Consider the following 24,723-nt stretch of genomic DNA (forward strand, 5'->3'; position numbering starts at 1 on the left):
GTTTTAACTTAACATATCAATTTGAAAAGTAGTTTAAAGCGTATCAGTTTGATATTTAGGCTAGAAACAGACAAAAAAATAAAAGCAACCTGTTTTTGCCTAGTTCACTTTAGGCACTCAGCTCTCTTGCATATAACTTTTTTACCTTGTTGCCAATACCTCCGGCTATATTATTTATCCAAACACATCTCCTAGACAACAAACATTGTATTGTAAAATATCTAGACTTTCTAAACCATTACATTTTTCTCTCAAACTAAATTTTTCAGGACTGTGGATTTATATTTATAACTTTCCAGGGAGGACTGCTCTTCCCTCCTATCTTCCTCTGTCTTTTAACCCCGTATCCAATGCCACAATGAGAAAGTCCAGAGAATGTTAAGTGTTGCCTTATATTTAGCGCTCTCTAGAATGGACAAAAATTGGCAACAGACCTGAGTTATAGTTCCAGCAGCTCAGAGGGAAACAAAAGAATACAGGCCAGATATGTCCGGAAGGATAGGGGGAAAGAAAAAGCAAAGCAGAGGAGAGACATGTAGGTCAAAGCATTTCTTATCTTTTCTTTTATATACTTGCATATACTTGCATATGTCCACCAGATCTGCGTATTAACTTTGGAAATGTCCGCTTCCTCTCTTTTGTGCAAAAACCTTACTGGACCAGGCTTTACTGTACCTCGCAGTACTACTGGGTTGTCTTCAGGCGGCTGTCACTAGATCTCCTGTGATGGCAGGGAGAGCTGTGTATGTAGTGATCCAACGCCCCTTTCGTTTGCGGCCAGGGTTAATCCTCCGCTCAGTGCAACACTCCTATCCGCCTGAGCGGTGCACTGTGTTTAGCGATGCTCCAGCGATTGAGGCCTGTTCTTTGATTCACCTCACAGATCTATTTGGCGATGTCTGGCCCCCACACTCGCTCTGCAGCTCTTTACCAGCTCTTTACCAGCGATATCTCTTAGGGCACAGTATCCAATCCCGCGCCCTCACTCCAGCCTTTGGGTCATAGGTCAGACCTGTGTTGTCTCCAATACAGTACTCGGCTTTTAGGGGACTGACTCATGCAGCTGAGTCGCGCTGCTTGCTCCGCCGTTCCGCCACCAGCACCACCGATATGATGCAATTGCCCTAGGAAGTATTGGTTCACTCCAACAACGGGCTTATGGAAGGGAAGATTTTCCTGTCTCGAGCTCTTAGCGTCCAGACTCCACCATTACGACGCTAGCTCCTCCCAACGGAACCGGAACCTCCCGCCGGTTTTGAAAACTTGTATAATGGGTATTGACAGTGAACAAACACCCCTTTAGCACAAAGCCATGATGTTCTATGGAGAACAATTGTGTTTTAAATCAGTGATTTTCAACCTTTTTTGTTGTTGTTTTTACATTAAAAAATCCTGCGGCACACCACCATCCCAAAATTTTACAAAATCACACATTGTAGCCTAATAGAGCATATATATATATATATATATATATATATATATATATATATATATATATACACATGTCTGAGGACGGGCGGATGCCCGAAAACGTTCACTGATTTGTTGTACAGTAAATACTGTTGTTTGAAAAAATACCAGCGAGTGCTTGCCTTTTGTAAAATAACTTCTCTATGTACAGGGTGTAGGGCACCCTGGGAGTTGGTACGTTATGAGTGTGCTGGGTTCTCCTGGACTATGGTATATATATATATATATATATATATATACACACACACACACACACTGTACTGTGCTGTCATGCCATGCCTCCTACAAACTATACATGACATATTGACATTCATTCACAAACAATCATAATCGGGGAAGCGAGCTGTGCTGTTACCCTCAGTCATCATCTCACTCAAAATAAAAAAACGTCCCAGAATAAGAAACAATCAAAATTTAAAAAATATGTCACAATGTTGTCAGTCTGCTGCGGCACACCTGAGGATCTCTCACGGCACACTAGTGTGCCACGGCACACTGGTTGAAAAACACTGTTTTAAATAACGAGACTGGTGTACATTAAATTACAGTAATGCAACTATTAAAGACATGCAGGCATTGTATCAAGGAGTTTACACAACAGTTTCCCCAATGTTGTGATTGTGATGCGTGATAATCTTGCATTTTTATTGGTTCTCTGTGAGACATTACATATAATTGGCCAATTAATATATTTACATATTTATATTTCTTGATCAACCAATAGTGAAGTACTATAAAACCAATAGTGAAGTACTTTAAAACAGATATGAATATATCCTTACTTAATTTAGGCCATTGTATATTAAAGGGACAGTCTACTCCAGAATTTTTATTGTTTAAAAAGATAGCTAATCCCTTTATTACCCATTCCCCAGTTTTGCCTAACCAACACAGTTATATTATATACTTTTTACCTGTGGGGTTACCTTTTATCTAAACCTCTGCAGACTGCCCCCTTATCTTATTTCTTTTGACAGACTTGCATTTTAGCTAATTAGTGCTGACTCCTAAATAGCTCCACGGTAGTGAGCACAATGTTAAATGTATGGCACAGATGTACTAGTACTCTCTAACTGTGAAAAATTGTCAAAATGCACTGAGATTAGAGGTTTAACAGTTTAGAGATCAGTTTGAGCCTACCTAGGTTTAGCTTTCAGCAGAGAATACTGACAACAACCAAAATTTGATGATAAAAGTGAATTGGAAAGTTGTTTAAAATTGCATGCCCTGTCTGAATCATGAAAGTTTAATTTTGACTAGACTGTCACTTTAAGTACACCTAGAATGGCATCAGTGTGTTTTCTCTATAAACCAAAACAATGTTCCTTTGAAAAAAATAAAAGTCTTGAAATAGTGTGAAAATAAAACCTAAGATACCAGTTTTGTGTTTTATGAAGTTCTGTATGAGCAGTCACAATAACCAGAGCTTTTTACTTTGGTTAACATTTCCAATGTTAATGCAAGAAGGGTTCCCAGCTGTCCTCCAGAAAAATACTGGACAATCTGACAGTGACCGGTTATGATGCACCGAAAGTGCCTTGATTGCATTCTGAGATCTTACAGTGCCCCAGCTCATTGCACTCCGGTATCCACTTGAAAACAGGATTACTGTAAATGGGGCAGCTCTTTATAAAACAGAAAGAAAGAAGGGCACCTCCTAGTGCAGCCAACAGGAAACGACGTGTAGGCACTGTGAAACACTTTTCAGAGCCATATCTAAGATATTGTTTTTTAATATTTTTATGTTTTTTTATTAAAAACCGATTGGCTTGAGAATTATTTTTGGAGTCGACATTTTCAGTATATGTCAACACATCTGTGAGGTGGTTACCGGAGTGCAGTGAGCTGGGACCCTCAGGACGTTATCAAAATACTCTAAGTATTATTACCCTTGTATCAGGGGAGGGGAAAATCCACAGTTGGCTGCACTAGGAGGCGCCCTTCTTAATTTCTGTTTTAGGGTTCATCAGAAATTAGTTACTTTATTGTAAAAGATATATATATATATATATATATATATATATATATATATATATATAGTGACCATATTGCCGCTTTAAAAAGGGACACATATGAAAAATGCATATGTCAGGGTTCTTATAAAAAAACATTTATTTGAATAGCCCTGAAAACATATGTATTTTTCATATGTGTCCCTTTCTAAAGCGGCAATATGGTCACTATATATACGTATATATATATATATATATATATATATATATATATATATATATATATATATATATATATATATATATATAAGTATCCAAAAGTAAGGACTGCACTCGCTGGATTCAGTTTAAATAATAAATTATTTATTCAATGGTGACGTTTCGGGGTTCACAGACCCCTTCCTCAGACCCAGGGTTGGGTCTGAGGAAGGGGTTTGTGAACCCCGAAACGTCACCATTGAATAAATAATTTATTATTTAAACTGAATCCAGCGAGTGCAGTCCTTACTTTTGGATACTTATTGAAATTTTGACTAAGCACCCTGGTTGCTGACTATTTTTGGATTGTGAGTGCAGATACACATGGGAAATATATATATATATATATATATATATATATATATATATATATATATATATACATATATTTTTAGCATTAAAACTACAAGAGTATAATTGTTTGCTAAAAAAAGTAAGGCAAACGTTACACAAATTAAATTGCAAAAGAGGAACTGACCATTGTGAACCAATAGGAAAACAACTTTAGTCTTGTATTGTTTTTATTTACATTGCATGTTTTTCCATATAAAAACAGTTACACCCATAAATGGGGTAGTTTTTTTTTTATCAAACTGTAAAATATGTATAATTAAATATATATTTTTGTGTGCATGTGTAAAATGTAATACACATAAATGCACTTAGATAACGAGTTATGAGAGTGTTACAGGCTGCATGTGCACAGACAGTTATGGACACTTTTATCTCATATCCCAGACTCCAACCCTGTAAATTACCCGCCTTCCTCACTAAACAAAGACGCTGCACTAAGAAGAGGTCGCTTTTAAAGAGGATGTTTCTTGAGTTTCTTTATATATTTATTAAAATGACTATGTTTTTTAAGCAATGCCCTGTAGGAAGTGTTTTCTGCAGCTGGAGAGTTGGCAGAGTGACTCAGTTCACCTCTTTATAGGGCATGTGCCCTCCATCCTGACCGGGGCTTAAAAGAATAAAGTGCCAACAGGAAAAAGATGTCCTGCATCTGATAAAAAGGAGTCTGTGCTCTTGCTTACTCATACAAGTGTTAACAGGGGAAGGAGTAACATCAGTTTAAGTGAAGAAGAATGAATAGGGAGGAGTGGCGACAGAGCAACTTTAGGGCCATGACGACATGTGGAATTTCAAGGCAACTGGTACTGCTTCACATCATTCTCCTACTGCCATGCTGTGTATGGGTGGTTCTGGGTAAGTAAAATGCTGCAGTGTAAACTATTACAAGAGGCATTAGAACCAGAATAGATCAGGAATTATTAGGATTATATGTGAAAGATCTAAAAAAAGAAATTAAAATAGTGCAAAAGAATTGCACTAGCACATTGACCAAGCACTCTGAAAAGTCATGTAATTAACAGATTTCAAGTAAAATGTATTGAAAATGGAATTATTAAATGGTCTAGATTCGTTAATCTATGATGCCTCTTTGTATCAGCAATTTAAATGAAATATATTTATTTACCTTTTGGAGATTGTATTCCCGATACTAGCATAGTAATTACAAGTTACTTGTTAATGACCATTATAGCTATAATGATATAAAGAATAGACGCAAATAATAGGTGACCTTTTTTGGACAGCATGCTGTATTTATTAGGGAGTGATACAGCCCAAATAATTGCATCAATTTAAATTAAATTCTGGTCAACAGTGATAAGAGTAAATATAAAAAGTGAAGCAATGATAAGGTCTAATAATTTATTTTATGCAATGTAATTATTGTAGTGAAAACTACATTAGAAATTATCTCAAGAAACCGCAGTAATGGTCACATGTTTTTATTACGAGCCATGAATAAAAATAAAAAAATAAATTACTACAGATATATTTCAGGCAATTAAATAATTATGTTATATTTTTTTCCTTGCTGCAAATTAACAGAAGGAAAAACAAAAACACAATTAATGAAATTAGTTAAATAAAATATAATAATCATTTTACAAAAGGAATTATAGCAAGTTGTAGAACACATAATAAAATACTTTTTGTACAACACAATAACTGTGTATTATTTAACACAGTAAAGGAAAGAAAATATAAATAATTATAAAGCTGTAAAAAAGGAATTGATGCTTAATAAACTATAGAGTTTTGTAATATATGAGAAATTCAATGTATATTACTGAGTAATAATTACAATATCCCTCCGCAAAATGCTAAACAAATGTGCCAAAGCAATTAATATTATGCTTAAGAAATCTCAGAGTACATAGAATTTTTATTGGTTGCCACAGAGAAATATCTTAAACAAGTTAAAATGCAATAAAGTTTGTTATCTGCCAAACACTTACATCCTTTTAAAGTATAATGTAAGTTTTTTTTAATAATAACACAAAACCTTTGCTGTAATTTTCAGATTTATATTGGTTTGGTTAGGTGTGCTTTAATGTTAAATAAAAATTACTGAACCACATGAGAGTATGAATTCTAATAAGTGTGGTGATTCAGCTATTCAAGCGCCACGTGAGTTAGCAGGTTTCTCAGAAGGCTTCAGATGACGGACTGTGTGAGCAGTTATATGGTGTGTGTATCCTGTGAGATAAATACCAGACTGGGCTTTTGTAAAAGCAAAACTTATTCATTAAGGAATACTTTTTGTTATGCTATGTGTACTACAATATACTACTACCTATGATGACTTCTTATTAAGAATTATATTAAAGGGATATGAATCCCAATATTTTTTTTCATGATTCAGATAGAGCATGCAATTTTAAGCAAATTTTTAATTTACTCTTATTATCCATTTTCTTCGTTCTCTTGGTATCTTTATTTGAAAAGCAGGAATGTAAGCTGAGGAGCCGGTCCATTTTCGGTCCAACACCCTGGGTAACGCTTGCTGATTGGTGGCTACATTTAGAAAGTTGCTTAAAATCACATGCTCTATCTGAAGCATGAAAGAAAAAAATGTGGGTTTCATATCCCTTTAAGAATATTAAAATATAGAGATAATGATAATGATGAGTATAATAATAATAATATGCAATAATGTACTTGTACACATATACTAAGGAGTTATGTTTTTAATACCTTAATGGAATAGAAATGAGGTAAAATATGGAAATATGATATTGGATGTGGTCTCCATACAAAGGATTTCCCCTACTAATATTAAAACAGATATAAAAGGAGGTGGATCTAAAAATATGCACAACAGAAAATTCACACAAATTCATTCAATTGAAATTAGGGGAATTTGTATTATTTCTTAATATTAAATTACTGCCATAGAAATGTTGTCCATTATAAAATTGTATTAATAGAGCAAATCTCTAAAATGTCTATAGTTTCCATCTGTTAAAATATAGTATACACCACCATTTACACAATAAAACATGCTGTGTGGTTGGAAGTCCCTATAGTATGATTTTGTGAAACAATTCGTCAAAATAGAAATACAATGATCACAACAGAAACAATAAACGTGTGTTTTTTGTTTTTTTTTGGGGGGGGGGGAGTGTTCATGGGTTGGAAGGAGACCCAGAGTGGTGTAGGCACTAGGTGATTACCCATTTGCTTCTTAGCCAGCAGTGATAGTATGGGCCCAAGTTACAAGTAGTGTATTCTGTGCTGCTACAGTGGCCACAATTAAAAACAAAATGATTATTCAATACAAATATATTACTCCCAATTTGTTATTCTTAGTACATGTGCAAATAAATCACACTGACTACACAAAAAGTAAACCCCATCTCATTAAATTATGGGCACCCCTGGAGCCAACCCTGATCGGTTAAAGACATTTAACTGCTGGGTACAACTACAGTTGAATGGTTTTTACCCACCATGATATTGTTTATCCTCCTGTACCTGCTGTTGTCTTAAAATCTATTATCTTATTTTAACCCTTCAACAGTGCTGACTAGTGAAGCTCTGCATATTCACACTCGGTGCTGCTGATGTCCCTTTAAGTATTCTTTTCACCTGTGACATAAGTGATGCACTTTCCCTGGTCATTAATGTTGTCGTCTTCTTGACAAGCCACATCACGCACTTCAGTTTAGCTGCACAATATAGAATACAAACTGTACATTTGTGCTGTGGCTGCATTGCTCTATATTATTCCTGAGTGTTTTTCATATTTGTTATGCAACTTTTAAACTGTGAAACATTTTTTTTTTAACTCTTCTGCTTCCTGTTGTACAAACGAATCCAACATACAGCTGTGAAAATTCTGGTAATGTAACTGATTTGTGCAAGTACTGCTTCTGTCACAGGATGTAACAATACGCGAGTACCATGATGCTGGCACTCAGTATAAAGATGCAGAGATTTATCAAATGGCTTCTGTGATGGGTTAAAAAAAGAGAATTAGGTACAACTACAGAAAGAAAAACAGTAGCCTGGTTAGTAGTAACCAAAATACTGTAGTTGTACTCAGTAGCCTAGGACTATATGTTGCTTAGGGACTAGTAAATACAGTAGATTTGCATAATCAACAAATGCATAATAAAAATACAGTGCAATAGCACTTAGGGGGCCATTTAACAATGTGCAGGCGGACATGATCCACTGTAGCAGATTATGTCCACTGCACATTGATAAATGCCGGCAGCATACTCTGTCTGCATTTATCATATAACAAGCATTTCTGGTGAAATGCTTGTGCAATGCCGCCCCCAGCACATTCGCGGCTAATCGGCCGATAGCAGGGGGTGTCAATCATCCTGATCATATTGGATCGGGAAGATTGCTGTCCGCCGCCGTGGCGGACAAGTTCGTAACTTAAGTTTCTTGCGAGGCTGAAGGCTCGAGCGGAAACTGCTGCATTCGCAGCATAATAAATCGGCCCCTTAGTCTGAAATTTAAATAAGTAGTAAATGGTGAGTGGAGTTTGGCTATAAAAAAAAAGAAAGAATTGCAGTAAAAAGGATGTTATTTAGTTTTACAAATGCTAAGACTTGGCTGATGTGTTAATTCTGCAGCAACAGAAATGGCTTTTTAAATAAAATGCTTTTTTTGAGGAAAACTGTAAGATAGTTTCTATTTAAGATACATTATAGTCCACATGTTATTTAACCCTTTCACTACCGGGACTTCCAGACAAAAATTTGGCCATTTTTTTTATTTTAAATATTTTTCCAGGGTAGGAACCCCGCTTATGCCCCAACCTCCCTGATCCCCCCAAACAGCTCTCTAAACCTCCCCCCTCTGACTCTTAGGCGCCATCTTAGGTACTGGCAGTTGTCTGTATTCCATTAATCCATTCACAATATCTTGCTCTTCCATGGGTTTCTGTAAGATTATTGTGGGCAATGTTTCCATCTAGAAGATATTATCAAAAATGCTAAGTATTGTAGTACTTGAAACTGAATTTTAGTCTTCACTGCAAAAACATTATAAAATAAACATACAGGGTTTATATAAATACTTTAATCCAATTTTTCCTCTGCAAACCAACCCAGTACCAGGAACAGTAAATTCAGTAGATTTGCATAAACAACACATACATGATTAAAAAAAACCCTATGCAATAGCACTTAATCTGAACTTCAAATGAGTAGTATATTTTTTTTCTGACAAATTTCCAAGTTATATTTATTTCCACTCCTGTATCATGTGACAGCCATCAGCCAATCACAAATGCATACATATATTCTGTGACTTCTTGCACATGCTCAGTAGGAGCTGGTGACTCTCAAGGTATAAATATAAAAAATACTGTGCACATTTTGTTAATGGAAATAAATTGAAAAGTTGTTTAAAATTGCAGCCAGGTTCTATCTGAATCATGAAAGTTTAATTTTGACTTGAGTGTCAAGAAGTTCAATGAAGAGAAGATTGTATGGAGTGGAATAGATATAAGCTAAGTGTGTGGATACAGGGGCAAGCAGTACAATTAAAACCAAAACCTATAATGTATTTGTTTTAGTTAACTAAAGCTATTTTTGTTGTTGTTATTATTAAAGGGAAATTAAACATTCAATAAATAAGGTAATGATTCTTTTTCTCTTTCCAATAAAGTAACACAGCAAAGTTACTCAAACATGAAGAAATCCTTAAAGGGACAGCTCACCCTTCTCTCACACAGTCTTAAAGTGATGGTAAATCTGAGCATTTAAAACATGCTAGGATTTACCATCACTAAAAATAAACTGTAGTTTCAGTCATCACTTATTAATAAAAGGGTGCTAAGCTTAACCTGTCTGTGCTGCGGCAGCTCGCTAAATTCAGAGCCTCTGGCATGCCTACGGCACAGCTCTCTTCTCTCAATGGTTTAGCGGTGGAAACGTCACCTCATTGAGAGAAGAGAGCTGTGTGACGGGCAGACGGAGGCTCTGACTTTAGCGAGCTGCCACAGCACAGACAGGTTAAGCTTAGCACCCTTTTATTAAGTGATGACTGAAAATACAGTTTATTTTTAGTGATGGTAAATCCTAGCGTTTTTTTTAAATGCTCAGATTTACCATCACTTTAATGGGACAGGCACACACATAGTGCACACAGACTTAAAAAGACAGCTCCCATGAGGCACACAGAGTCTTAAAGGTACAGGCACACAGATAACACAAACAACATTTAAAGAGACATATTAATTCACTCATATGCCCAAACAGATCCCAGTACGAATAAACACAATGCACACAGCTTTAAAGAGATGAGGACAGCTCATGTCACATGAACAGAATACAGTCACATAACACAAACAAACTTAAAGGAACAACTCACATCACTCACATAGAGTCTTTAAGGGTCACATTCAAACATTTCCAAAGGGATAGGCACAAATACAATGCACCTTAAAAAAGGGACAACTCACAGTGCATATAGTCTTAGTAGTACAGACTAACCTCACATGCAGTGCACCCAGCTTTAGGAATTGCTCACACCACAAGTATGCAATCTTAAAGTGACAGTCACACTCACAAAAAGCACACAGCTATAAAGCACACCCAGAAACAGTTTTCTGCACAGACAACACACACATCCTTCACAGGAAAGCACACATACCATGCAAATAATCTTACAGGGAAAGGCTCACTAATACAAGAAAGACAGCATTAAAGGGACACTAAACACAATTTTTTTCTTTATTGATTCCTATAGAGCATGCTGTTTTAAGCAACTTTCTAATAACCTCCTATTATCAATTTTGCGTTGTTCTCTTGCTATCTTAAAGGGACATGAAACCTAAATTTTTTCTTTCATGATTTAGAAAGAGCATGCAGTTTTAAACAACTTTCTAATTTACTTCTATTATCTAATTTGCTTCATTCTCTTGATATTCTTAGCATATCTAGATAGGTTCAGTCGCTGCTGATTGGTTGCTGCACATAGATGCCTCCTGTGATTGGCTCTCCCATGTGCATTGCTCTTTCTTCAACAAAGGATATCTAAAATATGAAGCAAATTAGATAATAGAAGTAAATTGGAAAGTTGTTTAAAATTGTATTCTCTATCTGAATCATGAAAAAAAAAATGTGGGTTTAGTGTCCCTTTAATTTAAAAAGCAGAAATGTAAAGCATAGAAGCCGGACCATTTTTGCTTCAGAACCTGGGTTATGCTTGCATATTGGTGGCTAAATATCAGCCACCAATGAGCAAGCGCTATCCATGGGGCTGAACCTAAAATGGGCCCGGCTCTTAAGCTTTACATTACTGCTTTTTAAATAAAGATAGCAAGAGAACGAAGACAAATTGATAATAGGAGTAAATTAGAAAGTTGCTTAAAATTGCATGGTCTAACTGAAACATGAAAGAAAGAAAAAAATTGGGTTTAGTATCCCTTTAAAGCATACACAAAATTGTCTTAAAGGGACAGATAACATTATGCACAAACTCTTACCAAACCTTAAATGGCATGCTTATCCTTCATTCACACATTCTTAAAGGAACAGACACACACAATGCACACATATTTACAGGTGCAGGCACACAGACATCATAAACAACATTTAAAGAGAGATCACTCCAAACACATACCCAAATACTTAAAGGGACAAATTACAGTACAAACAAAGACAATGCACACAGCTCATGCCACATGCATAAGACACACACAACCTTAAAGGGACAGCACACGCCACACACACACAGTCTTAAAGGAACGTAAAACCCATTTTTTTCTTTCATGATTTAGATAGAACATAAAATTTTAAACAACTTTCTAATTTACTTCTATTATCATGTTTTCTTCCTTTTCTTGTTATCTTTATTTGAAAAACAGAAATGTAAGCTTAAGAGTGTGCACGTGTCTGCAGCACTATATGGCAGCAGTTTTGCAACAATGTTATACATTAGCAGTAGCACTAGATGGCAGCACTATTTCCTGTCATGTAGGGCTTCAGGCATGTGCACGCTACCTACCTAGGTATCTCTTTAACAAAGAATAACATGAGAATGAAACTTTTTTGATAATAGAAGTAAATTGGAAACTTTTTAAAAATTGTATTCTCTATCTGAAAATGAAAGAAATTTTTGGGGTTTAATGTCCCTTTAAAGGGAAAGGTCAACGTATTCACTCACAAGATTCAGGCATAGTTTAAAAGCATTCACACACCCGTAAAGGACTGGTGCATGGCATTTGCCTCAAGCCTTAAATTGCTTAAAGAGATGGCTCATAGCACACACACCCTTAAAGAGATTTCTCAGGACATTCATACACAACTTAGATGTATACTATACTTCACACACACATGCCTTTCATTTAAGTCTGTGTGTGTCATAAGTCAATCAATGTTTGTGTGCTGTCCCTTTAAGACTGTGTACATTGTGCAAACAATGAGATCTGTTTCTTTTAGACTGTGTGTGTGTGTGCACATGCAGATTAAGTTCTCTCTATCCCTTTAAGGCCGTGCAGGTTGTCTTGTGTCTGTATTATGTGTGCCTATTGTGAGCTGTTCATTTCAGGCTGTTTGAGTAATTGTACATATTGTGATCTCCAATACGTAGGAAGACAGAGAAAGACAAGCAGACACAGAGGGGCATATTTATCAAGCTCCGTATGGAGCTTTATGCCCCGTCTTAAGACCGCTGCTCCATAACCTGTCCGCCTGCTCTGATGCGGCGGACAGAAATCGTCAGAAATCAACCCAATCAAATACTATCGGGTTCGATTGACACCCCCTGATTGACCGCCAATCTGCAGGGGGTGTTATTACACCAGCAGTTTACCATGTGCAACGGACATGATCCGCTATATAGGATCATGTCCGCTCGCACCATCATAAATAGGCACAATGAGACTGACAGAAGCAGAGAAAGACAGTTAGGCAGATAGAGAGGGGTAAGGGACAGAGAGAAACAACTAGAGACAGACAGACAGGCAGAGGGAGAGAAAGAGAGAGGGAAAGCGGTAGGCAGACAGACAGAGAGAGAGAAAGAGAGAGAGAGAGACACAGGCATGCAGAGAGAGAGAGACACAGAGAGAGATAGGCATGCAGAAAGAGACAGGCATGCAGAGAGAGAGACACAGAGAGAGATAGGCATGCAGAAAGAGACAGGATTGCAGAGAGAGAGACACAGACAGAGATAGGCATGCAGAGAGAGAGAGATAGAGAGAGAGAGATAAGCATGCATAGAGAGAGAGAGAGAGAGAGAGAGAGTGAGAGAGAGGCAGAGATAGGCATGCAGAAAGAGACAGACATCCAGAGAGAGACAGAGAGATAGGCATGCAGAAAGAAAGTGAGATAGGCATTCAGAAGAGAGAAACAGGTAGGCAGAAAGAGAGAGATATAGGCATGCAGAAAGAGACAGGCATGCATAGAGAGAGAGGTAGACATAGGCATGCAGAAAGAGACAGACATGTAGAGAGACAGAGAAAGAGATAGGCATGCAGAAAGAGACAGGCATGCAGAAAGAGACAGACTTGTAGAGAGACAGAGAGAGAGATAGGCATGCAGAAAGAGACAGGCATGCAGAAAGAGACAGACTTGTAGAGAGACAGAGAGAGATATAGGCATGCAGAAATAGACAGACATGCAGAGAGAGAGAGAAAGAGCTAGGCATGCAGAAAGAGACAGGCATGCAGAAAGATAGTGAGATAGACGTTCAGAAGAGAGAGAAAAACAGGTAGGCAGACAGAAAAAGAGATAGGCATGCAGAGAGAGCACAAGACAGGCAGACAGAGAGAGAGAGAGAGACACAGACAGACAGAGACTATTAAACTATTTTAATCCTGAGTTTAAATAAATTATTATATATCTTATGTGCATGTTATAATTTTTTAATTATAATATATTTTTCACTTGTTAATGTACTAAAAATTGATTTTTTTGGCAATAAAAATATAAAAATTTCAGCACATGTTTATTATAAGACCACAACAGCCAGAGTTTAAGTTCAAAATCAAACATTAAAAAGCATGGACATTTTTGCAATGACATAATCAATTAAATCATTGATGGTGTCACATCTGACATGGTTGATGACATCATATGCATGACATCATTGATGACATTATAAATTACATCACTAGTGACATCACCTATGACATAATTAATTACGAGTAACATCAAACATTACATAATTGTAGTTATATATATATATATATATATATATATATATATATATATATATATATATATATATATATATATATATATATATATATATATACCTGCAGGTCTGAATTGAACTTATATATATATTTACTCTCATAGGCTCCTTTTTAACACCCTCTTTGTTACTCACTGAGGAGCCCCTTTCCCCTGATTACACATTAGGCTGGAGAAAGTTTTTATACAAATGCAATTATATAAACAGGCAGTCCTCTCTAATTTGGACAAAATTATTTTTTACAGTCAAAATTTGGTGGCACACATCTGACTCTCTTAAGGCACACATCTGACTCTCTTAAGGCACACATCTGACTCTCTTGAGGCACACCATTTGAAAACACTGTAAAAATGTCAGTATATTTATTTTAAAACATTTATTCTGTATGCAAATATTTTGCAACAGAATGCTTAAAGGGACATAAAAGTGCAAACAGAAAATGTTCTAATATTTTCCTGCAAAGGGATTAAACACATAGTTAAAGCCAGCTCAAAGACAACAAAGCACTATTGGGGGCTAAAAACACAAGAAAACAAAAAGTAGTCCCTATTCAGAAGCTAGCTCTCAGTAGTGAACTGCTACTCCTGTCCTTAGCCTAAGTAGTTATGCTTTTCAACAAAGAACACAAAGAGTACAAAACAAATTTGATAATAGAAGTGATTTGCTCAGGTTTTCTGGACTAATAAAAACAGAACGTTTATTGATATGACTGCTCTGCTTGCTAGACAATTGTTTTTCAGGAATTGGATAAATAAAACTGCCCCACTACTGCAACCCTTAAAAAGTCCTTGGTGGCAAATGCTTATAAAATCATATGATACCAGATAGAAGAAGGAAATTGTTTATCTCAGGTTGGTGTCAATTCTTTAACTCGTTAGAGGAAAATCTTAAAGATAGTGTGATGAAGATTATTGAATGAATGATTTTGATCAGGTTTTTTTGTAAGATATTTATTGTTAAAGGGATATGAAACCCACAATTTTTCTTTCATGATTCAGATAGACGAGGCAATTGTAATCAGCTTTCTAATTTAATTCTATTATGATTTTTTATTGTTCTCTTGGTACCTTTTGTTGAAAAGCAGGGACGTATGCTGATGAGCCGGACCAGTTATGGAGCACTATATGGCAGCAGCTTTGTAAGAATGTTATCCATTTGCAAGACCACTAGATGGCAGCATTATTTCCTGCCATTTAGTGCACCAGATGCCTACCTAGGTATCTCTTCAACACAGAATATCATGGGAACAAACTCAATTTCATAATAGAATAAATTGAAAAGTTATTTTTAAATGATATTCTCTGTCTGAATCACAAAAGAACATTTTTGAGTTTCTTGTCCCTGTTTTTTTTTTTTTTTTTTTTTTTAATTTTGTATCACTAGGTTTTGTATGAATACAATTTATAAAGATGAAAAAGGGGAATTTAAACATTTGGTAAAATTACACAAATTCTTTCTCAATCATGAAAATTTAATTTTGGCTTTCATGTCCCATTTATTGCTGATTATTGCTCTGCATATGTAAAAAGGAGTTGTATGTCTTTAATATTTGAAAATGTCTATACTATTGGTTGTTGTTCCAGTGTATCTTTCTTAATAAATAGAACAGCATATTACTCAAGTTGTTTGCTGTTAGTTATCATATTAAAGGACTATTAAACACAGCACAATTGCATAATCAATGCATATTACAAAAGACAATGCAAAAGCACTTTTAATTTGAAATGAGTAGTAGATTTTTTTTTCTGCCATATTTTAAAGGTAGTTCACTTTTCCTTCCCACTGCGTCATGTGACAGTCACCAGCCAACCACAAACTGCACATACATATACACTATGAATTATTGCTCATGCTCGGTAGGAGATTCTGTACATTTAGATAATTAAAGTGAATTGGAAAGTTGTATAAAATGGTGTGCTCTATCATGACCATTTACTTTCAACTTTAGTGTTCCTTTAGCAAAGATAAATAAATTACATTTAGCAGTTACAGTTGGTTAATACTGTTGTTACCAGTGTCTAGCAAACATAATACTCAAGACTTTGTCCTTCTGGCATATTACAAACTCTATCTTCCTGTTTTAATGATTTGTCATGAGATTACCATGTGCTATTACAACATTATCATAATGCTTTAATATATGAATATCCTTCTCATTGTACTACCGCTTATGACTTGATTGTATGTGATTACCTTGATGTCATAAGTGCTCTTTTAAACAATGCTTAAAAATCCCCTGTATTCCTGATGTGTCAGTCTTTCATATTTAGCAGCTGTTTCCTTATAACACAAAAAAACCTGTATCTTAATTCATCATGTGCTATTTATATACAAACTCTCACTAACTAAATCACTAACATTGTTTAAAGGGACATAATACTCATATGCTAAATCACTTGAAACTGATGCAGTATAACAGTAAAAAGCTGACAGGAAAATATCACCTGAGCATCTCTATGTAAAAAAGGAAAATATTTTACCTCACAATTTCCTCAGCTCAGCAGAGTAAGTTCTGTGTAAAAAGTTATACTCAGCTGCAGGTAAAAATAAAAATAAAATGAAGAAATGAACAGCAGCCAATCAGCATCAGCAGTGCTGAGGTCATGAACTCTTACTGTGATCTCATGAGACTTGACTTAACTCTCATGAGATTTCATAGTAAGCTTCCTTTACCTGATTGGTGAAATAATATGAGAGTGCACGATGCTCAGCCCCTAAGATGTCCCAGGACAGACAGACTAAAATGCTGCTTAGAAATCCTTTACAATGGGAGGTGGCTACTGAGGAACTTTTGAGGTAAAATATCTTTCTTTTTTACATAGAGATGTTCAGGAGATATTTTCTAGTCAGCTTTTTACAGCTATGCTGCATCACTTTCAAGTGTTTAAACATTTGGGTATTATGGCCCTTTAATGAAACATAAAATGAGTTTGACAGTTTTACAAATGATTTATTCTATGTGAGATCGTAGTATGTTTTTGTTTCCTTGTTTAGTAGGGAAGTCCTATATTATGGTCCTTTAGTATTCACCCATAAGGATTATTACATACTCACTCACTTTGCTCCTCTTCAGAAAAGTCATGACCTTTAAAGTCGTCAATCTCCGGCCCATTAAAATACCCACTTATAATCCAACTTAATCTACATAAATAAGACACAAACACATAACATTGGTATAAAATTGGCCGCAGCAATTTTATTAAATAACTATAATCTTTAAATATTAATAAATATTAATAATATAATAAAACCTCTCAACAGAACATACATAATGTTCTTAACTAACATGAACATTAAAACCTACTGAAAATTCCCCACAGCGGTGCTAGTTCCCAAACCCATAAACAACATGGCCATCATTCAAAAACTGGACTCAACTAGATACACGTTGAGTCCGTACCAAGCACACCTCCACTTTAATAGGGAACCCCTTGTCCCTATAATAAACCAGTTGCCCGCTCACCCCATGGAGAGGCAATTTCTTCACATCCCCCAAATCACTTGAACATATTGTTTAAATTATTTGTCTGGGAACTAGCACCCCCGCCTTGCTGTGACGAGCACAAAACAAGGAAAAACATAAAACATTGGGGAGGGAGGGAGGGAGCAGTTCACCAAACAAATTTCCTGTCAGGTTGATGCCTGGCTTTTCCCGCTCTTTCTTTAAATACACAGGGGCTTGTGCTAGCCACTCCCACTATACCCTATCAACCAATCAGAAGACGGGCCTATTCCTCCAAAGGTCAAGGCCCTCTCACGTTACTCCGCACTCCCAGGGGCTTCTTGACCTTTAAAGTCGTCAATCTCCGGCCCATTAAAATACCCACTTATAATCCAACTTAATCTACATAAATAAAACACAAACACATAACATTGGTATAAAATTGGCTGCAGCCATTTTATTAAATAACAATAATCTTTAAATATTAATAAATATTAATAATATAATAAAACCTCTCAACAGAACATACATAATGTTCTTAACTAACATGAACATTAAAACCTACTGAAAATTCCCCACAGCAGTGCTAGTTCCCAAACCCATAAGCAACATGGCCGTCATTCAAAAACTGGACTCAACTAGATACACCTCCACTTTAATAGGGAACCCCTTGTCCCTATAATAAACCAGTTGCCCGCTCACCCCATGGAGAGGCAACTTCTTCACATCCCCCAAATCACTTGGCCATATTGCTTAAATTATTTGTCTGGGAACTAGCACCCCTGCCACAGACTGGTCTGCCCAAGCAGCCCAGTCCCGCCAAACCCAAAGTTTTTTCCAAAGCTTCCTTGAGATCAAACAAAAATAGCTGCAGCCCGAATTGGTTGAAATGAACCCCATCCTTTAAATAAAATTCTTCCGACCCTTCAAGCTCAAAATCAGGGTGGAAAGCAACCCCCCCCCAACCTCCTGACAAAAGAACTAATTATTTTATTGATCTTTTTGCGACTCCTCTCAAGCCTCTCGTAATCCCAGGCCGACCTCCAAACCAAGCGTGGAGTAATTTGTGACCAAATAATTTTTAATTTAGGATGAAGATCGCTAATTTTACCCAAATCCCTCTTAATTCTTCTAACTAACTCTTTTTGAGGAATGAGACCCAAATCATTTCCCCCCAAATGCAGAACCAAAACCTCAGGGTGAGAAAAAAACCTTACTATAATCAATGAATAATGGAAACAGATGCTCCCAACACATACCCCTAATCCCAAACCATTTAACTTCCCATTGCCCAACTGAACACCCGAGCTGCAGGCTGCCCATTCTCTTACTGGCCTCAGCATTGGCCCAATAAATAAATGAGTGCCCCATCACCCATACAATCCTCACACCTGAAAATACAAGAAGATAAAAGAAAAAACATTCAGAATGCCATTTGATAGGACCCCTCACCCAAACTTTTTTTTTTTTTTTAAAACTCTCAATTCAGGCCTAACATAAGATTTATAACGATTTGATCCCCATCTCCCAATCTGCTTTACTATATCCTCCCTCAACCCTAATATAGAAGCCTCAGTTGCGGCCCCTATACGAAAGGAATGAGACCCAAACTCCAAGGGATTAAGACCTAACAACCCAATTGACCCTTTTAAAATAGCCCTAAACTGATATTGTGACAAAAATGAACCATCAGAATGAATTAATAGCGGGCCTCCTTGCGAAGGCCGTATGACCCCATAATGTAACAATACCTGACAAGGACACACTACTGACCCACTAGGGAATAACACTTTATTCTTTCCTTTTCCATAAATGTCAGTTTTACTGCCCTTCAATAAAATTTCAACCCTTTGTTCACCCCATAGCACATCTTCCCTCTGTAAACCCCCAGGAACCCTTCTGCTTGGGCTCACTAATTCCGATATTCGAAAGGCCCTGAAAAAGGCTAAAACGAAGGCCGTTCAAAACAAGGTTATTTCAAATGTTGATAAACAAATATTAGTCAACACCCTCCAAATCTTTTCCAGTAATGCAAATGTAATGGGCCACCTCTTATCTACATTCTTAACCTTCTTTTTTAGGCCCTTAAGGACCTGGCGGACCCAAAAAACTTTTGTCACATCACACAAATGCAATAATCGAAATCTAAAGGCTAAAGCAACCAATCTTTTATCCATACTGGATGCTGACAAACCCAAAAAAACCCAATACCACAACCATTCCAGTAAACAGCCTGTAACATCATCAATCCCCTCCCTAAGTTCAGCCTGTTTTAACCACTTTTCCCATTCCCTCCAAACTGTTACATAGGCAGACCAAGTACCTGGAGCCAAAGAACTCTTTACTAAGTCAGCAAGTCCTCCTCCCCAAGCCTCCACAACTGACCTGGAGAACTCATTCCCACTGCATCCGCCTGAGGTGCCAGCTCTCTGAAACGGCTCCACTGTGAACGAAATAAAGCATCTGCTATCAGATTACACTTCCCAGGAATGTGTTTGGCCCTAACCAAAACATTCATACGCAGACATTTTAAAACTAGCACCCTCAGTAAACGCAAAACCGGCGGGGATGAAGTCGACAACGTGTAAACAGCAGAAACCACACCCATATTATCCGTGTGGAATAATATAGATTTGTTCACCAACTCACCATCCCATACAAACAAGGCTACCAATATCGGGAACAGTTCTAGAAACACCAGGTTCCGAATTAAATCCAGACCCACCCAGGCCTAAGGCCAAACAGCCGCACACCAATGTCCCTGGAAATATGCTCCGAAACCAATACCACCAGCCGCATCAGTTACCAAATCTAAATCAACATTGGAAACACGAGCTTCCATGAACATTGAAGCACCATTAAAATCCTTAAGGAACCCTAACCATACGCGCAAATCATCTTTGTGCCCTTTCGTTACCCTTACAAAGTGATGAGGCTTAAGGACACCAGCTGTGGCCAAAGACATTCTCCTGGAAAATACTCTTCCAATGGGAATTATTCTACAGGCAAAATTCAATTTCCCCAACAGTGATTGCATCTCCCGCAAAGTCACCTTGCGGACTCTAAGAAACCACTGAATCATTTCCGACAAATCCAAAATCTTTTCCCTCGGCAACCTACATTCCATCTTAGCCGAATCAATTGCAATCCCCCAAAAATTGAGGGCCGTGACTGGACCCTCAGATTTTTCCATTGCAATGGGAACCCCAAATTCAGACGCCACTAAATAAAAACAATCCCTCAGCTTCAAACAAATATCCGATTCAGAAGGACCCACAAAAAGAAAGTCATCAAGATAATGTACTATAGACGAAAATCCCGACTTGACCTTCACAACCCACTCCAAGAAAGAGCTGAAACACTCAAACAAAGAGCAGGATATGGAACACCCCATAGGGAGGCAAAGGTCCACATAATAAGCTCCATCAAAGCAACAACCCAATAAATAATGAGAAGAAGGATGAACCGGCAGCAATCGAAAAGCTGCTTCAATATCGACCTTTGCCAACAAAGCAAACTGACCCGCCTTCTTAACCATCTTGACAGCCAGGTCGAAAGATGTATAGGACACTGACGTTAATTCATCCGGAATGCCATCATTCACTGACGCCCCTTTTGGGAAAGACAGATGATGTATAAGTCTGAACTTCCCCGGATCCTTCTTAGGAACCACACCCAAAGGGGAGATGCGCAAATGAGGAATTGGAGGGGCTTTAAAAGGCCCCACCATACGCCCCAACGAAACCTCCTTCTCAAGTTTCCCCTTTACAACATCAGGCCATTCTCTAGCTGACTTCAGATTACCCCTGTAATGAACTACACCCCCTGAAGAGGGTATTTTAAAACCATATTCAAACCCATGCCACAACAACAATGCCTTTTCATTACAGCCCTTCTGCTTAGCGTAAAGTACGAGCCACCGCTCCATCCCGCTTACCCTCACCGGCGTTGCTCCCTTTGTCAGGCAATTCCGGAACTCCACCTGTTTTGTTTTTTCTGAAACACTTGAAGTACGGATGTGCACCCCCGCACCCCGAACACTCATGTCTAAATTTACAAGATGATCCCCATTTGCATCCTTTCTCATTGAAAGCAAAGCAGAAACCCTTTTTAACTGCTGCCGGCGACCCACTCTGGAGTGACCCGCCGGCTCCCCCATGAAAAGGCTGCGAAGACCTTAATGGTGTCATTATCTTAAGTAATAGCCCCATGTCCCAATCATCCCATTTCATCTCAGGCTTAACCGACAATCGTTGTCGGAACTGCTCATCATAAGCCCTCCACACCATACCCCCATACGTCCTTTGAGCAGCCGCAACTTCATCTAAATAGCAAAATAACGCCGCTCCCTGTTCTGGAAACTTACCAGCTAACACACTGGCATAAATAACAAATGCTTGAAACCAATTGGTAAAAGTTTTTGGTAATTTTCTGTACCGCTTTTTCCTCTCCTCGTCCTCCTTTTTAGAAGCATCCTTTTTTGAATTCTCAGGGATTTCGAAGGACTGGTCAAGCGGTAAGAGTGAAAATAATTCAATAAATTCCCGTTTCCAAATCTTTTCCCTCAACTCAACCGACAAGTGCATGCCCAAAGGACCAATAGAACACAAACAAGACCTGGACAAGGCCGTATCAGCAATTTTAAGTTCCGGGCCCCTGACCCCTTACTTTCAATGTTAGCAGCTTTTGAATGAGACACCTCAACTGCCTGCGCCTGAATTGCCACCCCTTTACTTTGACCAACCTCAACAGGACCACCAACTGTCACATTTGACAAAGTAGTCCCAGGAGGTACCCAAGAACTGGCGACCCCTCCTGTTCCTTTAACGCTGTTCCCTTTTATCTTAGCTAACAAATCCCTTAAACCAGCCACAACAGTAACTGCTATAGAATCAACATTCACCCCAGCTTTTTCAACCCCAACATTCAATACCCCAGTACCAACTCCCCCCATACCTGTTCTAGGTTCCTGAACAGCTGGGGACTGATCCACTTGAGATGCAGCCGTAACCTTCTCATTAATCTGGAACCCAGAAGCCCTAGGTTCCGTAACAGCAATCTCCTGTTGATTTCCTTCAGCCTGTAAAACAGAAACATGTGACAAACCCCCCGATGGCGCCCATAACCCAACACCCCTCTTAGCCGTAGACATACCCAAAACACTTTCATCCAATACCCCTCTCCCCTTCTTAGGGGCTGTAGCCCCAGACACTGTTACCCTTGAATCCCTGTATCTCTTGCGCTGTCTACCCCTACTTTGTATTCTCCCACTCCCAGACCTGTTTGGCCGTTGAACAGAACTAACCAAACTTTTAAATACAGTACAGTGACCTCTTCCCAACTTCCCCCTATGGCCAGAGTCAAAAACACTGGCCGTACTCACCCCTGTTTCCTCTCCCCTCAAATCAGAATGTCCCGACATAGGAACACCGTCCTCTATATCAAGCCTGATATTATCCGTCCACGAATCTTGCAGGCCATAAGCTTCCCCACTCAGGCCGTCTTCTCCCACCACAAGAAAACCAGGATGATTCTCTGGCCGTGACCCAATTACGTTCCCTTCTGAAATATAAACATTATTAGAAACAAGCAAATGTTCCCCCACATTAAATTCCCACCCTTCAAATTCCTTACCTCACCCCTTAAAACTGAATCACCCGATGCCCTGACTGAGATCCTGGACCGGCAAGGAGGACCAACCGCCCGAGGAGAAGGAGGTATAAAATCCTCCTCAGACGAATGCAAGTATAAGGTTAAATCCTCCCCGCCAGTATCAGCCTCGCCTTCAGGTTGGTCCCCGTTTTTTTCTTCTCCCATAAATCTTTTTTCAACAACATGCAACATATGACCCTCAAAACTACTACTAGGCCTCAGAACTTGGGCCGTCTTTAACACATTATGTACTTGCGCTTCTACAACATGAGACAACCCTGACGTGCCGGGCTCCCTTGCTTCATTTCTACCCTCAACTCTCTGTCTTTCGACTGGCCCCACAAACCTAATGCTTTCTGCTTGCACATTACTATCCCTTATTAAACCAGGCCTCAACGGGCCGTCAACTTTATTAGCCTGCTTTCTTCCTTTACTAGGCCCTTTAAGACCGAAAACGGCCATCTTACCCTGAAGTAACGAATCACCCGCCTTCCTCGAGATAAACTCCTGCTCCGATTCGATGGCATCACTGCTGGCTGCTACACAAGGCTGCCTAGTCCCCACTTCAACTTGTCGACTCACGGAACTGGAACCTGTTTTCTTCTTCGACGACGACTTGACCCCCGGACTAGGGCTGGATCTCCTGCGGCCACTGGAACTTCCCGCAACATCCGGATCCAACCTCACTGGAGGCCTGGAACGCCTTACCGGCCTAGGCGACGAAACCGCCTTAAACGCCGCTTCACCAGTATCCGGGACCAGCAATGAACGGAGCCTCTCTTCAAGCCAGGTAGGGCCCCTTTTCTCCGCTGCTTCCTTGAGCTGCCCTAGTAGGGCATCCAACTGCGCCATAATAAATAGGCTGGAAACACGCACACGAACAGAGCAGTTCACCAAACAAATTTCCTGTCAGGTTGATGCCTGACTTTTCCCGCTCTTTCTTTAAATACACAGGGGCTCGTGCTAGCCACTCCCACTATACCCTATCAACCAATCAGAAGACGGGCCTATTCCTCCAAAGGTCAAGGCCCCCTCACGTTACTCCGCACTCCAAGGGGCTTCTTTACATACTGTATCTCCCAACATTTGTGGCTGAGAATGAGGGACACAGGAGGTTGAAAGGAGCCTGTCACCATTTTGTGGGTGGAGTCATTTTGGGAGGGGAGAAATTGTGGGTGGTTAGTGGGCAGGGCAGTTTGTGGGTGTTTCTGGGTGTTCCATGGGTGGGGCTAAGGGAAATTCTGTAAAGAGAGGCATATACTGTAGCTGTCACAGAGGAACAGAGCTCAGAAAAAGGGACTGTCCCTCTCAAATAGGGACTGCTGAGTGGTCTGTGCTCATATTTCTTAATTCCCATCTTTCCAGTTGTTTCATCATGCTCACTCATACCTTTGTGTTTTCCCATGGTTTCTTGCTGCTGCTTTCTGTTTAGACAGA

General features: G+C 38.5%; 1 protein-coding gene across 1 annotated transcript in view; it reads left to right on the forward strand.

Annotated features, from left to right (window-relative positions):
- Positions 1 to 4,749: 4,749 nt before the first annotated feature.
- Positions 4,750 to 24,723, forward strand: part of SUSD1 (sushi domain containing 1) — a 365,105-nt gene continuing 345,131 nt past the window's right edge. Inside the window, 1 exon segment of the mRNA XM_053700012.1 lies at positions 4,750 to 4,886. Coding sequence (XP_053555987.1) covers positions 4,805 to 4,886 — 82 coding nt within the window. The 5' untranslated portion in view covers positions 4,750 to 4,804.

Source organism: Bombina bombina, chromosome 2 (assembly GCF_027579735.1).
Source record: "Bombina bombina isolate aBomBom1 chromosome 2, aBomBom1.pri, whole genome shotgun sequence".
NCBI classification, from domain to species: domain Eukaryota; kingdom Metazoa; phylum Chordata; class Amphibia; order Anura; family Bombinatoridae; genus Bombina; species Bombina bombina.